At 39.4% G+C, this 18261-nt stretch overlaps 2 protein-coding genes across 4 annotated transcripts in view; one reads left to right on the forward strand and one right to left on the reverse strand.

The window, feature by feature from the left end:
• Positions 1 to 7498: 7498 nt before the first annotated feature.
• The window catches only part of TC2N (tandem C2 domains, nuclear), a 56766-nt gene continuing 46003 nt past the window's right edge, over positions 7499 to 18261 (reverse strand). For all 3 annotated transcript variants that reach the window (XM_073895793.1, XM_025869460.2, XM_073895792.1), the window contains exons 11-12: positions 14175 to 14374; positions 7499 to 11859 (exon numbers count right to left, since the gene is read on the reverse strand). In XM_073895793.1, coding sequence (XP_073751894.1) covers positions 11749 to 11859; positions 14175 to 14374 — 311 coding nt within the window. In that variant the 3' untranslated portion in view covers positions 7499 to 11748. The remainder of the gene's footprint in view (positions 11860 to 14174; positions 14375 to 18261) is intronic.
• Positions 17097 to 17806, forward strand: LOC112822090 (profilin-1-like). The gene is given in 1 exon segment (XM_025869461.2): positions 17097 to 17806. A coding segment is annotated over 1 exon segment (423 nt). The 5' UTR covers positions 17097 to 17233; the 3' UTR covers positions 17657 to 17806.

Consider the following 18261-nt stretch of genomic DNA (forward strand, 5'->3'; position numbering starts at 1 on the left):
ATTTATCTTTGTAAGTATAAAATTTGTGATTTTATATTATGAACTAGTATTTTCATAATAAGGAAAACTCCTGAAACTTGCAGAAAATATTGTGACAGAACAGGGAATCTCAGTCTTTAACACATAATACCAATATAAGACTACATTTCTTTCAAAACAGCTATATACCATACTTGGAATGAAAAAGCTGTTTCTCATCATTTTCTTCCTAAGGCAGAAGAAATAACAGAGGACTGTCACTTTCAGATAAGTAAACTAAGATGAGAAAAAGTATCCAAAGTACACTTTGAATACTTTCAAATGACCTTGTAATAAAAATGGAAATCTTGCTGGAATGCGAGCAGCACACAAAGATGAGGCAGGTGTTTTCTAACAATTTCCCTATTCGGAAAACCGATCATTATTTGAGCTGTTTGAGCTGAGCTCCAGTCACCCAAACCTCAAAATGCCATATTCTTGGGATGCAGATTCACATGAGGAGGAGGAGCATGACTGGAGATGTTCTCTGACAAGCCAGAGACGAATTCTGCACTGGTCAATTTCTCTTACCCTCCTTGTGCTATGAAGCCTCTCAAACAAGCATAATACAAACCCCATCTAGTTTCCTTACCCTGTGGACGACAGAGCCGTATTTCCTTCATAGCTCATACAGTGCTTAGAGTTACCCCCGCTGATGCAGTGATAAATGGGTTAAAAAAAAATTTTTTTTCCCTCAAAAATGAAGACAAGTGTTTTTAAAAGGAGAGAATAATGAACTGTGTTAAATGCTTCAAAGGCCACCAATAAAACAGAAATTAAAAACTGGAGACTTCAGACATACATTTATGTATTACCAAAATGTGAGGGGAATTCTTAAAACTACACTTCAGAGGACCTGGGTATCTGAGAGACATCATAAAACGGGATTATAACTTAGCAGCAAGCTGAAACTTCAATTAAGTGAAAACTTGCCTAGCCAAAGACTCTGAATAGGTGAGGATGACTAAAATGGTATACAGCAAAAGGGACAGCAGCAGAAAGAACTGTGTGAGTCCAGGAGAACGACAGTAAAAATGGACACAGATGGTAAGGATCTTCAGCAATCCCCCGTCAGGGGCACAGTGCTAAACAGGCCACACCAGAGCCTGGGTAATAGCTCTGTCTACAATCCACCTCCCTTTGCTTTGATTTCATGCTCTCCACACAATCATCTGGCTTCCAAAATAAAATTATGTAGGTGCCTTGACATAAAACAGATTAATTGTGAAGGCAGACATAAATACTTCTGTCAATGGAAGGGACTATCTTCCCTTTATAAATTAGTAAACTGGTATTGTAGTTTGTAAATCAGCCTTTGCAAAGTGTTGTTAGCTGCGCCAATTGTCCAAATTCATTAGTGTTCTGACAGAATGAACATTCTAGCCTTGCAAAACTGGGTGCCCAGACGCTGCCCTTAGAGACTTCACTCAGGCGGAGCTGTCCTGAGCAGTGCTGGTCTCCCCGTTATTCCCACCCCCTTTCTGCAGCAACACCCAAGCTTATCTACTCTCTTACGGCAAGCAACAGCAATTACACAAGGTCTTGAAACATGTTTTTCTACTTTACAAAGGAATAATTTGAGTAATTAAACCGAATTTTCCCAAATGTGGCCCAAAGACCAAAAGATTAACCTTCCAACATCTTGATTTTAAAAATAAAGTATATGTATTTTGTTTATTTTCCTCATTCCTAGGACTGAAAAAATAAGTTATTAATAATATTAAACATTAATAAGGAACAAGGGCTTTGACAAAAGTCCATCGACTGATGAATGGACAAAGATGTGGTGTGTGTGTGTGTACATGTATATATAAAGTGGAATATTACTCAGCCATCAAAAAGAACGAAATCTTGCCATTTGCAATGATGTGGATGACTAGTGTACAATGCTAAGTGAAATAGAGAAAAGAAAAATACCATGATTTCACTTATATGTGGAATTTAAGAAACAAAACAAATGAACATAGGGGAAGGAAAAAAAAGAGAGAGATAAAGGCAAACCCTAAGCGACTTAAAAATAGAGAACTGAGGGCTGATGGAGGGAGGTGCATGGGGGATGGGCTGGATGGGGGATGGGCATTAAGAAGGGCACTTGTGATGAGCACTGGGTGTTATATGTAAATGATAAATCACTAAATTCTACTCCTGCAACCAATATTATACTATATGTTAACTATAGAATTTAAATAAAATTTGGAAGAGAAAAAAGGAACAAGGGCTTTGAAAAATTCAAAAGGTTAAATTACATTTTAATGTCTGAACTGCCTAAAGATAAAACTAAATAACCTGGGATTTGGCAATGTTTCTTGGATACGACACCAAAGGCCCAGGCAACAAAAGTAACAACAGACAAATTAGACTTCATAAAAATTTTAAAATTTTGTGCATCAAAAGGCAGTATCACCACAGTAAAAGGCAGGTCACAATATGGAAGAATATATTTGCAAACCATATATCTGATAGGGAATTAATAACCAGAACATATAGAAAACTCCTAAAACTAAATAAACAAAACAACCCAAATTAAAAATGAATAGGCATTTCTTCAAGAAAGACATACAAATGGCCAATAAGCACATGAAAAGATAATCAACGTCACTCATCATCAGGGAAATGCAAATCAAAGCTACAATGAGATACCACCACATACCCACTAGGACTACGATAAAAAAAACAACAGAAAATAACATGTGTTAGTAAGGATGTAGAGAAATTGGAAACTTTGTTGTTCCCACCCTGTTGATAGGAATGTAAAATGGTACAGTGGCTACGGAAAATATTATGATGGTTCCTCAAAAAATTGAAGATGGAATTATTAGTTGGTTGAGCATCCAACTCTCGATTTCGGCTCAGGTCGTGATCTCACGGTCCTGTGGTTGAGCCCCGCAGCTGGCTCTGCACTCAGCAGAGAGTCTGCTTGTCTCTCTCCCTCTGCTCCTCCCCCAGCTCACGCTATCTATCTCTAAAACAAATAACATCTTTAAGAAAAAATGGAATTATTGGATCCAGCAAGTCTACTTGTGAGTATATACATGAAAGAACTGAAAGTAGAATCGCGAAGAAATATTTGTACACCCATGTTTGTATCAGCATTATTCACAACAGTTAAAATACAGAAGCAACCCAAGTGTCCACTGTGGGATGAATGAATAAGCAAAATGTGGTATATACAGGCAAAGGAATATTATTCAGCCATAAAAAGGAAGGAAATGCTGACACATGCTGTAACATGATGAACCTTGAGGACATTCTGCTAAGTAAAATAATCCAGTCACAAAAGGATAAATTCTGTATGATTCTACTTACATGAGAGACCTAGAATAGTCAAAATCATAAGAGACAAAAAGCAGAATGGTGGTCGCAAGGGGCTGGGAGAGGATAGAGAAATGGGGAGCTCTTTAATGGGTACGGAGTTCAGGTTTTACAAGATGGAAAGAGTTATGGTGATGGATGGTGGTGATGGCTGCAGAACATTCTGAATATATTTAGAACTAATGAACTATACACTGAAAATTGGTTAAGATGGTAAATATTATGTTGTGTCTGTTACCACAATATAAAAAAACTAAAAAAAAAAATCAGAAAACTTCATAGCCTAGGTATGTGTATGAATTTCACTGTGGTCTACCTACTTCAATAACTCGATAAATCACCCTGAGGGCTTCTTCAAGATTCACAAGCTGGTGCAAATTATTGCCACTGTGACTCACTGTTAGTGAAGGAAGTGTGTCACACCCCTGGGCATATAGGGGAAGAAGAAAAGCCAAGTCAAAAACTATTATCTTGTTTCACATACCCAGGTAAGATCATTTGGGGAAAAAAAATTGTTTTAATGTTTTCAGCTTTCAAGAAGGAATCAGGAATAGGAACCCCTAGAGCATGTATTATTTATTATCCACATGGCGGAAATGGAATGCTAGACACATGAGCAACTCCTGCCCATCAGAACCATACTCTCTTAAGCCAAATAAACAAAGGCATCATTCCAAACATTTTCCCATTTTCTTGTTTCTGCAACTTACTTTCTCCTGGACTAGGAAAGGGGAAACTTTTCCCTTTGTTATTTCTCAAGCTTAGTTTTTTCTGGACTGGGAAAAGAAACAAACTTGACTGTAGATCAAATCTGTCATAATGTTTCCCTCATTCTTCCAATCCTGTTGGAATCATCTCTTCCCCTTCCTTTCAAGAAAACAGATGTCATTTTTCTAATTCTACAAGATAAAGGACATGCGTGCGGGGTGCATGGACAGACACAGACACACACCCATAAGCCAAATCCTACTGCCTAATGTGGTTTTCTGAGCCCCTGATGTCACCATTTCCCTACAAAAGCCCACTATCCTTAGCTCACCCTCCTTCTGCCTTGCCCATAGGCTTCAAAATAATAAAAATATCTTTAAGAAAAAAAGAAATGAGGGGCGCCTGGATGTCTCAGTTGTTAAGCGTCTGCCTTTGGCTCAGGTCATGATCCCGGGGTCCTGGGATCGAGCCCCGCATCGGGCTTCCTGCTCGGCAGGAAGCCTGCTTCTCCCTTTCCCACTCCCCCTGCTTGTGTTCCCTCTCTCGCTGTCAAATAAAATAAAAATTTAAAAACTTAAAAAAAAAAAAAAGAAAAAAGAAATGAAATACTTTCAGAAAAGACTCAAGTACTTTTTCAGTGTCCCAGAGAAGAAACTGTACTTAGTTAATAAACAATCTAGTTTTACCATTTGAAGAAAATGCCTTTGATACCTTTTGCCTTCCCTTCCTTTAGCTTCCAGCCTTAAAAGCCAGAAAAGGATTGGGTGTTTGGGTGGCTCAGCTGGTTGAGCGTCTAACTCTTGATTTCAGTTCAGGTCATGATCTCAGGATCTTGAGATCAAGCCCCACATTGGGCTCCCCACTCAGCGGGGAGTCTGCTTCTCTCCCTCTACCCCTCCCCTGGCTCACTCCTGCTCTCTCTCTCTAAAATAAATAAACAAATCTTTTTTTTAAAAAAAGCTAGCAAAGGATTGACATTTGACTACATTGAGGTGTATAAATATGAACACACACACACACAAAGTAAATGCAGAAAATCAAACATATTTTCTTTTTGCCCCTTCTAGATACTCTGAAAATGAATTTCCTACAATACAAAGATGTCCACTGTCTTTTTTGCCTAACTCAGTAAAAACAAAATCACATTTAGAAAATCAACTTCATCTCTACTGTCTTCTAAAGCCAGGAAAACCCAAACACACAAGCAGCACAGATAAAAATTATTTGCACGTGGGTTGTTCTTAAAATCATCACAGTATTTGCCTGGGTTAAGAACTCTGAGGTGGTTCTTTTCAAATGGTCACTGGACATCTATGTTCTGTTTTAGCTCAGAGTAACTTAAGGAAAATAGTATCTTTAAAAAAAACCCTAGAGGGGCGCCTGGGTGGCTCAGTTGGTTAAGCGACTGCCTTCGGCTCAGGTCATGATCCTGGGGTCCCGGGATCGAGTCCCACATCGGGCTCCCTGCTCGGCGGGGAGTCTGCTTCTCCCTCTGACCCCCTTCCCCCTCGTGCTTTCTGTCTCTCATTCTCTCTCTCTCTGAAATAAATAAATAAAATCTTTAAAAAAAAAAAAAAAACCCTAGATAGTAACTCACAATATATGAACGAGTATTTGAAGTAAACTAACAAGGAAGGAAACTGAAGGATGACAATCAGTATATGAAACAGTTATACAGAAGGAAAGACCAGGAACAGATTTTCTGATCTTCTATTTGCTCGCTTACTGCATAAAATCCATCAAATTTTATTTGGAAATATTCTGTACATTCTGATATATTCACTAGAATATAAACTCTCGGGGGTGGGGACTTATTAGATGCATTCCCAGCACCTAAAATGAGGGGCACAATGTTGTTAGCTACCCAGTATTTATTTGTTGAATAAATATCCCTATGTTGTAGGCAGATGGGCATTTACACTAGAGGACTCTTCAGGTCTTTTCCAGACATAAGAGTCAAAGATTTCACTATCTTAGGCCAAACTAATTTTCGGATTTTCTATCAAGAAAGCAAAAACTAAGCATGAGTTTTGGTAAACAGTAGGGAGAGGGAGGGAGCGAGGAAGGAGGGAAGGGAACAGGGCTGAGGAAAGGAGGGGGAAGGACAGTTCTGTGTATGTTCCTCTGAAGGAAATCTGAATTACAAGGTGTCTTATGTTAGAAGAAAGAATATACAGTATCAGGAAGCATATAGGCACCTCATAGGACAACATCCTTACCTTCCCACTTCGTCCTTAACTGCTTTCCATAAGCTTTCCTTCCTCCTTTTTTTTTTTTTTTAAAGATTTTATTTATTTATTTGACAGAGAGAGACAGCGAGAGCAGGAACACAAGCAGGGAGAGTGGGAGAGGGAGAAGCAGGCTTCCCGCTGAGCAGGGAGCCCGACGTGGGGCTCGATCCCAGGATCCTGGGATCATGACCTGAGCCGAAGGCAGACGCTTAACGACTGAGCCACCCAGGCGCCCGCTTTCCTTCCTCCTTGAGGCCTCTCTTCCTTCTGGCTGCCAATCTGTTCTCCTTCCCAGGGCTCCTTTTCCATTACGAGTAAGAAAACATGACTCAGCAATCCTCCCCACCTTCCTCATCTCCAGACTCATTATCCATTGAGGACCTGTCCTTAACACTGAGACATATGTGGGGTTAGGCTTGTTTCTCTTACAGCCTCTTCCCTGAATCCTGTCCTTAAATTCTATTGCAGAGGGGCGCCTGGGTGGCTCAGTCGTTAAGCATCTGCCTTCAGCTCAGGTCATGATCCCACGGTCCTGGGATCGAGCCCCGCATCGGGCTCCCTGCTCCGCGGGAAGCCTGCTTCTCCCTCTCCCACTCCCCCTGCTTGTGTTCCCTCTCTCCCTGTGTCTCTGTCAAATAAATAAATAAAATTAAAAAAAATTCTATCGCAGAAGCCCTCCAAATCTCTCATTCTATCCTTCCAGGGTTAGACCTGTCAACGATCCAATCTTCTGCTCTCTTCTTTTCTACAGAAGTCATTCGAATCCTGTTTGGGCTGGTAAATAACTTAAATAGGTTATTTACATCATACAGGAAATTTTCAATCTAAGTATCCTTCTTACTTTATACAGGAATCAAACAACTGCAGGAAATAAATGTTTTAAATAAATTAATACAATTTTTGTGCTTGGTAATAATACATAGTAAGCTATTATGCAATAATGAGGTAAAATCTGATTAATATCTCAGCAATCTACAAAATTTCAGATTAAATGCTACTGAATAGAATCATGTTATAAACACTGTTGATCAGAATTTTTTTTTCTAGGCCAGAATTCCTAGTGTGAGGCTATCATATTTCTATTTTCTAGAATTAACAAATGCATCAAATGAATTTAAAAAGTAAATTTACTAATAAGGTAAATAATCCAGCATTCTCTCTCTCAACGGGGTGATATTAGCCTTCAAGTCCCACCATATTGTGCAATAAGACATGACTCAAAGCATTCATTCTTTTTTTTCTGTTTATTCATTGCTCTACCCCAAACACTCAAAACACTGCCTTATCAGCTAAGTGAATGAATAAACAGATATGTACTTCCCGCATGCCAGGTACTATGCTAGCCTCAGGAACACAGCAACAAACATAACCCCGTTCTCATGGAAACCGCACTGGAGAAGATGTGCTGAATTGAACGAAAATTATGTTAATTATTCAATCACAATTATGATAAAAGCAATAAAGGAGAGTTACATATGAAAACAGAATCTAACACTGCCTCAGATGTAAAAAAAAAAAAAAAGACTCTGAGGAACACACATTTAAGCTAGCACCTAAGGGGGGGCGTCGGGGAAGATTAGCAAAGGAAAGCACAAAGAGGAAAACTATTGCACATGGATGAAATGATGTGTGTGAAATCCTTAAGAAGGGAGAGGTGTACTGCATCCCAAGAACTGAAAAAAGGTCAGTGGGAAAGATGAGGCTGGAATGAAAGGCAGAGCTCAGACAATGCAGGGCCTTGTAGATTGAAAAGTTTTGGATTTCGCACCAAGAGCAATGGTAACTAAGGAGTGACCATTTTATTTGTATTTAAAATGTATCACCCTGGCTGCTGGGTGGAGAATGGTTTAGAGGGAAACCAGGAGGCAGGAAGACCAACTTGGGGGGCGGGGTGGAGAGTGAAGAATTTATAGGTGGGAGGTGATGCAGTCTTTGACTAGAGATGTTACAGTGGGGATGCAGAAGTGGGTGGATTCAAGATACACACAGCACACACACTACTGAATAAGGTGATTGATTATGGGTGATGAGAGAGAGAAGTTCCAAGGTGGCTCCTAGGTTTCTGGGATGACTAACCAGGTGGATGACAGCTTTTTATTAAGATGGGGAAACAATGCAGGCCAGACTGTGGTAGAATGGGAAATCCAAAGTCTGGTTTGGTATATGTTCTAGAAAAGATGTCCACATTAGCCAAATGATAGTGGAGCTCATTAGTAAACTAGGGCAGGGATAAAAATTTGGCAGCCTTTGGCCAGTAGATGGGAAGCCATGGGAATAGATGAGATTGCCCCAAGAAATAACATAGAGTGGGAAGAGAAGAGGGCCTAGGACCAAGTCCTCAAGAAGTCCTTAATGTTAAAAGTGCACAAAGATGAGCCAACAGAGAAGAAAGGAAAGGTAAAGAGACAGCAAACAGAGCATAATGACATGAAAGCTAAGGAAAGATGTGATTTCAAGGAGGGAGAGTTCTATCGTTAAGAAAGTTTATGAGTGGGGCACCTGGGTGGCTCAGTCATTAGGCATCTGCCTTCGGCTCAGGTCATGATCTCAGGGTCCTGGGATCGAGCCCGCATCGGGCTCCCTGCTCAGCGGGAAGCCTTGCTTCTCCTTCTCTCACTCCCACTGCTTGTGCTCCCTCTCTCACTGTCTCTTTCTCTGTCAAATAAATAAAATCTTTAAAAAAAAAAAAGAAAAAGAAATGCTTAAGCAAAAACAAAGACAAGTGATTTCTGCTTACCATCTCATTTTTTATTACCAGCTTCTGTTTTTCTCATAATATGAACAGCTATTAACAGAAGAGTGTGTTTCTTTTTATATTTCATGTAAAGCTTCAAAGGAACGACCCTCATCTGCATTCGGTACCTCCTACACCTGAAAAAGGCTTAAGTAAAACTAACTAAATATTTGGGAATTTAGCTGTATCAATACTAGCCTAATTGAAAAGTCTTTAAAATGAAAAGATTTTTTTTTTATTTACCTAGGATTTTTTTTTTAAACATCTTCTTTTTCTTTTTTTAAAGATTTCTATTTATTTGACAGAGAGAGAGAGACAGCAAGAGGGAACACAAGCAGGGGGAGTGGGAGAGGCTTCCCGTGGAGCAGGGAGCCCGATGCAGGGCTCGATCCCAATCCCAGGGTCCTGGGATCATGACCTGAGTTGAAGGCAGACGCTTAACGACTGAGCCACCCTGGCGCCCCTTTACCTAGGATTCTAAGACATACAAGAAACCAAGAAATCACACTTCTTCTGAAATTATACATTATATACCTACTGCAATATTAAAAATTAAATAATTTAAAATTGAGTTAAATACATGACTACCTATAATAAATTTAGGAATTGAGAGCTTTAATAGAACACAAAAATAATTGCCCAAATAAAATTCTAAATTTTTTTAAAACAATGTCTGTTATTTATTAAAGCCAATACACTTATTTGGTGGCTATTAAAATAGGTGCATTTACAGAGGATTTTTAAGGCAGTGAAACTACTCTGTATGATACTAGAGTGGTGGATATACGACATTATGCACTTGTTAAAACTCACAGAATGGACAATACCAGGAATGAAACTTAATGTAATCTACAGACTTCGGGTGATAATGCTGTGTCAATGTATGTTCATTGATTTTAACAAATGTTATCACGCTGGTGGGAGATGCTGATGATGGGGGAGGCTGTGTGTATGTGGGGGTAAGGGGTATCTAGGAACTCTTCGTACTTCCTTCAATTTTGCTGTGAACCTAAAATTGCTCTAAAAAATAAAGTCATTTGTCTCAAAGATTTAAAACACTACCATACAAAGTGATTTCTCTTGAAAGTTCATGTGAGTACTGACCAATATGCGATTTTTCACAAATTTAAGAAAAAAAATTATTTCCAAATGCAGTGTTAGAGAGTCCCTGTCAACTGTATAACATAAACCCTAGGGAGTGGAAGCAAAGGACATGTAAACTACGTATATTTTGTACCTTGTGCACATGGTACCTAGGAAAAGAGGAATTGTTTATTTGAAAAAAATCTTAATGAGATATGCAGACCATAAGAACTAGAATGAAGAGGGTATGCTGAAGCTATACCAAAGTTATCTTCTGGCCTAAAATATCACCATCTATCTCTTGGCATCTGTAGAACAAGGTAAGAGAGAAAGAAAAATGGAAGACCATGATCACAGAGCACTTGGTCCATTCATTAGCAAAACTAAAGTCAGATTTTCCAAGATCAAAGGTGGCATTCTCTGTTTCTCCAAACAGCTGTTCTTTTTGGCCATAGCTTGTGTAGCCAACTAACCTGACATTATGCCCACATACTGACTTCTAATGAGTACCTGAGAGAAACTGCAACAGAAAATATTTGCGGGGCACCTGGGTGGCTCAGTTGGTTAAGCGTCCGACTCTTGATTTCAGCTCAGGTCATGATCTCAGGGTTGTGAGATCGAGCCCCACATTGGGTTCTGCACTGGGCGTGGAGCCCGCTTAAGATTCTCTCTCTCCAGGACTGTCCCTCTGCCCCTCCCCACAAAAAAAAAAAAAAAGAAAGAAAGAAAGAATTTACTACAATATGATTTCTTTAAAATCATGGGAAAATAATGTCGTGGATTATAGAACAAATAGTTTATATTTTAAAAAACTAAAAAGAAGGAAATGATTATCTTAAAATATTGAACTTGCTAATTAAGTTCATTTAATTCTGCTAATTAGGATGGACCATATGGATGATAATCTTATTCCAAATCCAATTAAAACAAAGGGTAAAATATGTGAGAGAGGAAAACATATAGCAAAATGTGTATACACTAGGTTTCCAATTTAACTTCAACCTTCTGGTGTTTTCATTTATTCTTGCCAAAATACAGTGTTCTATAATTGAAGTTTCTTGGAGATAAATAATTTACAAAGTGGCAATATGACGCCTTATGGGTAAGAAATGAGAAAAACAGGGCACAGATTTTCCCCAAATACAGAAGACTTGAAGCGGTTTAATTCATTTTTGCTTTCTGAGAGAAAATATATAGCAAGAGGTAAACACTGGAGTCAAGATCTAATCAATAATGACTAGGACTGAAATAATCAGTAGTAAAGTCTTCTACATTCTAAGAGTACTAACAGATTTGATATACTAGATTTTTAATATCTAGGTAAATTAAAAAAAAAAACCCATAAACATAATATAGCAATAACTACCTATGGTTGAAATTCTCATTGATTGTATAACTTACTTAGTTGCCCCAGCACACTACTCTTTATTTTACTGTCTATTTTGGCAAGTTTTAAAAAACATTCCCTTTACTTTGGATATTCGAAATAATTCATCCCATTTTTTATCAAATTTAATTTTCCATAAGATCCATTATCACTTATAATTATGACCTCCATAAATACATTGACAAATGTATTGATTTGTCTCTTCTTATTGGTAGCAAATTCGTAAGTCTTCTAAAAGAATGTCAAGTTCTTCACCAAATTAACATGTGATGTCTTCAAGATGGGTTTAATTTGTGCCACTTGATAACAACCTTTTCTGGATTTGTAACTGTCTCTTTCCACTGACTCGCTGCTCCAGCGTGATTACTATCTTCGCTTATCCAAATCTGTAAAGGAACAGTACAATCATTTAACATAACATGAGAACAGCAACTGAGTTCAGTTAATTCCTCTTACTGATGAAAGACAAGTGGGAGTTTGGCTCACATATTTTTCAATTAAACAATCTTTCCATTTTTCCAAAAATATGTCAAAACACTTAACCTGTTTAGTCACTCTGAAGACTAATGTTATATGATCCAATCCAGCTTCAAAACTGGATGTGAGATATTCTAAAATCATTTCTCCCAACACAGTAATTAGTATCCTTCGTTATTGAATAAATCTAGGAGCTCAACTTACAATTGATCCCAACCATTCAAAATTATTTTTGTGAGATAAACGGAGACTAATCATGATTTAAGTTAGACTCGTAAGAAATGTACATTTTTTTTTAAACTTTTTTTTTATTTATTTATTCATGAGAGACAGAGAGGGAGAGACAGAGGGAGAAGCAGGCTCCCAAGGAGCAGGGAGCCTGATGCGGGACTCGATCCCAGGACTCTGGGATCACGACCTGAGCCGAAGGCAGACGCTCAACCATCTGAGCCACCCAGGTGCCCCAGAAATGTACATTTTTAAGGACATTAGATAAAGCTGTGATTTTTAACTGAAATTTAAACCGTAACTTTAGGTAATAGATATGAATGAACTTGAGAACAAGTGCAGAGCATTATGCAGACATAAGACATCACACCTGCCCAGAGGCAAAGGGGGACAAGGAATGTGAAGCCTGAAAGCTCACCTCAGCTTTAGCACTAACAGGAATTAACTTCTCTGAGACTCAGTTTCTAATTCAGGTCACTGATTTTCAAACTTTTTCCCCTTAATTTCCTAGTCTGAAGAACATTTCTTTTAAATAAAATCTTACAAAGAACCTAATATATGAAACAGGTAACACCAGAGTTCTTTGGCTGATATGAGTGGGAGACCCTGAGTCTGCATTTGGCTCCCCCACCATGGTGGTTCCTGAGGATACCAGAGAAGCCACAGGAACAGAGAGCCAGCAAGATCCCTTCCAGAATTGTAATTCTTAACTAGACTCTCAACCAAGAAAGTGGAATCACCGAAAAAGTTATCTTGAAAATCACCTGTCAAGGAAATTGCCCATTCCATTCACACATGATAGCTGGGGCTTGAGGATATAGGAAAATTTTTAACTGAACGCACTTCATAGGCCTCAAGACCTTGAAAAGTATGCTACTTACATGAATTGAGTCCAAATTCCTTGCCAAATAGGAATAAATGAAGAATAAAACTATAATTTTCTTACGAATATTTTAGGTAAATTGCATGAAGAAGTGAGTCAAAGAGTTATTATCAATCTTTGAATATTCACATATAATTTGAGGATTTCATGTAGACTGCTAATAACATCTTGTTATCAAGCAAAAGCTTTTAAACCAATAATGTATATTTTAGAATTTAAATGGAAGTCAAGTAATCATAATTAAGATAAAAGATAATGGACAGCTACCATTAATCTGCTCAGAGTAAAAGAACTACAACGGAAGCAAGTCCCCATAGGACTGGCAAGTAAGCAAGTATTATGTTGACAGACTACTAAGAATTTTTAAATAGAGTAATCCAGACACCAAAATCAACTATCTAAATACCATCACGACCACTGCCAAAACTAATGTTTTCTAGGAATTCGAATCTAACATAATTCAGTTAATAGCATACAGAGTTAAACACTAAATTGAATATGAAACATAATGAAGTTGGACATCTGCAGCCTTACAAATTTTGATTTAAATAATTAGTGTTTGAGAGGAAGACAAACCAGAAGAGACTCTTAATCATAGGAAACAAACTGAGGGTTACTGGAGGGGTGGAGCTAGGGGTATGGGGTAACTGGGTGACGGGCATTAAGAAGGGCACATAATGTAATAAGCACTGGGTGTTATATAAGACTGATGAATCCCTGACCTCTACCTCTGAAACCAATAATACATTATATGTTAATTAATTTAATTTAAATTTTAAAATTATATTAAAAAATAAAAAATAAATACTTAGCATTAATACCATTAACCAGTCAATGGTACTGCAAAACTGATCTTATAGTATTTGTAATTGAGAAGCTCAGAAACAGACTTATTTTTAAGATAAGAAACCTAACTGCACAGAAATTCCAACTATTTGTATGAAAGCAAAGTCTGACAGGATTTCATTTTTGTGGCAACATTAAATTTTACTTTATGATGCTGTAGAATTTTACTCTATTCAACTTCAGTTTTACCCTATATTCCTTTTGTGAACCGTTTCAATGCATAGAGAAGTTCAAGGAAAGAATTCAAGATAAAAACTCACTACTAACCTGCCCCACAAAGTGTCTTCTTCTTACAGAGCTTCGACTATAAAGCTTAATGAGAAAGAGGATTTCTTTTTCATTCTGTATAAGTGGAAAAATCATAGATTCTCCCCATTTTACTCTTCCATTGGAGGCCTTCAGTAAGCGTGTCTTCTTCTTATAAATCAACTCTCCTGAACTAAACATTCCCACCTTCACAAAAAAACCTAAAAAATAAGAAATTTGATATGTAAAATTTTATTTTAAATCCCATATAAAGATATATACCTACATATTGTATTTGGTGTGAAAATATATAAGCCACTTACAAAGACCTGATGAGCTACTGGCGTAACAGTAAAAATGCTGCTAGTAAACTTTATCATTTTAATCACACTTTACAAAGAATGACAGTGACCTCAAATGAACTGAATCTTCCTCTAACCTGAATGCCATTAAAGACTGGAAATTGTAGGCATACATAACAATCAGCAGTAGGGGAGTACACACTGAAAAGTATTACACAACAGAGAGGGGCCAACTCTTTGGACAGTTGGGAGGGACTTATTTCCCAATTTTATGCAGGTACAACTCTCTGCTTGAGACTCCAGAAGTTAAACATAGGCCTGCTAGAGAAAATCTATTCTTTAAATTGAGATGGAGAGCTTTTAGTAATGGCAGAATAGTTGTACAAACTAACCTTCCCACAGATAACAATTATAAACTCTGGGAAAAATATATTAAAAAACAAAACAAAACAAAACACTGTTCAAGACATTAAAGATTAACAAAAGCAGGAAGAAACTGGAGGAGTGTCAAGTCTTAAAAGATGGTAAACTGCACCGGCTAACATCCAGGTTTATGTAGCTTTCCACCTTAGCATCCTCCCCTGTCTGGCGGACACACGGGGCCTCCAGCTCAGGCAGAGTGCAGTCTGACTAGTTTGAGTCGTCATGGGATAGCGTTGGAACTGCCAGGGCAGCAAGAAGGGAGGAGGGAACTTCCAGAAAGGAGGGGGCTATAAAGCGAGGACCTAGACAGACCATTAGATTTACAAAGTGCAGATCATGGGTAACCCCAATTAGCAGTGTTGATTAAAGAGACACCTCTTAATGTAATAAACCACATCTGTACTGACATCCTTGTTTCCTACAACTAACCCGATGTAGTCCTGGTAATTTATTCTTTTCCTGCCAAGTTGGATTTTGTTTGCTTATTTTTATTTTATGATTTTTCCATCTATCTACAGAAGTGGTAAAAGTCTATAGCTATTTTTTCTAGGCACTGTCTTTTCTGTTTTGATATTGAGAATATGCTCACCTCATAAACCTACTTTTTCCATCGCTTCTCATGCTTTGGAACAGCTTATATAAAATAGGAATTAAATGTTCCTTGAAAGTTACTCCACCAGGAAAATCATCTTGGTCTGGTGCTTTTATTAGAGGCAATTCTTTACCTACCTACACACAGTTATCATTTTATTCAGCTGTGCTCCCTCTTTTGGGGCGAATTTCAACAGTTTTTTTTTTCTCCGAAAATCAGTTATTTTATATAGATGTTCAAATGGATTGGTATAGTTTTAAATGGTATTATCTTATTATCGAACCTCTTCTGAATTTGAGATGTTATCCTCTTCCTTGTTCATGTTTTATTTTTTGCTCAATCCAGCTTACTAGAGCTTGGTCTATCTAGTTCCCTGATCTTTTCCAAGAAAAAGCTTTTGGTTTTATTATGTCTCTTGCTGTTATCTCCATAATTATCAACTTCAACTTTACCTTTAATTCCTTACCTCTACTTTCCCTTGTGTTTGCTGTTGTTTTCCTACCTTCCTGAACTAAATGCTCGGTTGCATTTATTTTCAGTCTTTGTAGTTATAGTGGACAGCCATTGCTTTTGTCTGACTCCCAATATTCTCTCTTCTTGTAGCAGAATAAAGGAGCACTCTTACCCCACTCTTAGCCCTTCAGGTAGAACTGACCACAAACCCCCAGCTCTAGGAAGAGCCATGTGAACCAAGCCTACACAACGCAAAGTAGAACCCTTCTTGTGCCCCAAGGCACAGGGAGGGAAAAGGCTTTCATGGTTTATGTTTGATATTTTCAGTTTTTTTTTTAATTAAGTTTCTAGTTAGCAGAACATTCAATGAAGGGTGAACCAGAGAAAGAATAAATTATCTAGGCTGGTGAAATATATCAGACCATCCTCTGGACACTCAAACTATATTAACTAATGAGTTCAATAAGGAATAGCATCAAATGGATAAAAACCAAGCAAGCATGCAGATGAATGGATAAAGATGATGTGTGTGTGTGTGTGTGTGTGTGTGTGTGTGTGTGTGTGTGTGTACAATGGAATATTATGCAGCCATCAAAAATGAAATCTTGGGGCACCTGGGTGGCTCAGACAATTGAGCATCTGCCTTCAGCTCAGGTCATGGTCCTGTGGTCCTGGGATCAAGCCCCACACCGGGCTCCCTGCTAGGCAGGGAGCCTGCTTCTCCCTCTGCCTCTGCCTCTCTCTCTGACTCTCATGAATAAATAAATAAAAAACAAAACATTTAAAAAAAATGAAATCTTGGGGCGCCTGGGTGGCTCAGTTGGTTAAGCGACTGCCTTCGGCTCAGGTCATGATCCCAGAGTCCCGGGATCAAGTCCCACATCGGGCTCCCTGCTCAGCAGGGAGTCTGCTTCTCCCTCTGACCCTCTTCCCTCTCATGCTCTCTCTCATTCTCTCTCTCAAATAAATAAAATCTTAAAAAAAAAAATGAAATCTTGCCATTTGCAATGACGTGGATGGAAATAGAGGGTATTATGCTAAGCGAAGTAAGTCAATCAGAGAAAGACAAGTATCACATGATTTCACTGATATGAGGACTTTGAGAAACAAGACAGAGGATCATAGGGGAGGGGAGGGAAAAATGAAACAAGACAAAACCAGAGAGGGAGACGAACCATAAGAGACTCTTAATCTCGGGACGGCAGCACGTGCCCCGAGCTCTCCGTCTCCCCCTGCCCGCCAGCCCGAGGCCCCCGAGCCCAGCCCGCGGCCCCAGCAGCAGCGCCGAGAGCAGCCCCAGAAGCAGCGCCATGGCCGGGTGGAACGCCTACATCGACAACCTCATGGCGGACGGGACCTGTCAGGACGCGGCCATCGTGGGCTATAAGGACTAGCCCTCCGTCTGGGCCGCCGTCCCCGGGAAAACCTTCGTCAACATCACGCCAGCTGAGGTTGGTGTCCTGGTTGGCAAAGACCGGTCAAGTTTTTTCGTGAATGGGCTGACACTTGGGGGCCAGAAATGTTCTGTTATCCGGGACTCACTGCTGCACGATGGGGAATTTACCATGGATCTTCGTACCAAGAGCACCGGGGGAGCCCCCACTTTCAACATCAGTGTCACCATGACTGCCAAGACGCTAGTCCTGCTGATGGGCAAAGAAGGTGTCCATGGTGGTATGATCAACAAGAAATGCTATGAAATGGCCTCCCACCTGCGGCGTTCCCAGTACTGACCTCCTCCGTCCCTCCCCACCACTCCCCACGGCTTTTGCACCCCTCTCCTTCCCAGACACACACATACACCATTTTTATTTTTTGGGCCATTACCCCACACCCGTTATTGCTGCCAAAACCACATGGGCTGGGGGCTGGGGCTGGATGGACAGACACCTCCCCCTACCCAAACCCCTCCTGTGTGTGGTTGGAAAACTTTTTTGGGGTTTTTTTTTTTTTTTTCTGAATAAAAAAGATTCTACTAAAAAAAAAAAGAGAGAGACTCTTAATCTCAGAAACTGAGGGTTGCTGGAGTGGAGCGGGGGTGGGAGGGATGGGGTGGCTGGGTGATGGACACTGGGGAGGGTATGTGCTATGGTGAGCGCTGTGAATTGTGTAAGACTGATGAACCACAGACCTATACCCCTGAAACAAATAATACATGTTAATAAAAAAACAAAACAAGGGGTGCCTGGGTGGCTCAGTTGTTAAGCATCTGCCTTTGGCTCAGGTCATGATCTCAGGGTCCTGGGATCAAGCCCCGCATCAGGCTCCCTGCTGGGCGGGAAGCCTGCTTCTCCCTCTCCCACTCCCCCTGCTTGTGTTCCCTCTCTTGCTGTCTCTC

The sequence above is a fragment of the Callorhinus ursinus genome, unplaced genomic scaffold (assembly GCF_003265705.2).
Source record: "Callorhinus ursinus isolate GAN/ISIS: 27379988/994484 unplaced genomic scaffold, GSC_fseal_2.0 scaffold8, whole genome shotgun sequence".
NCBI classification, from domain to species: domain Eukaryota; kingdom Metazoa; phylum Chordata; class Mammalia; order Carnivora; family Otariidae; genus Callorhinus; species Callorhinus ursinus.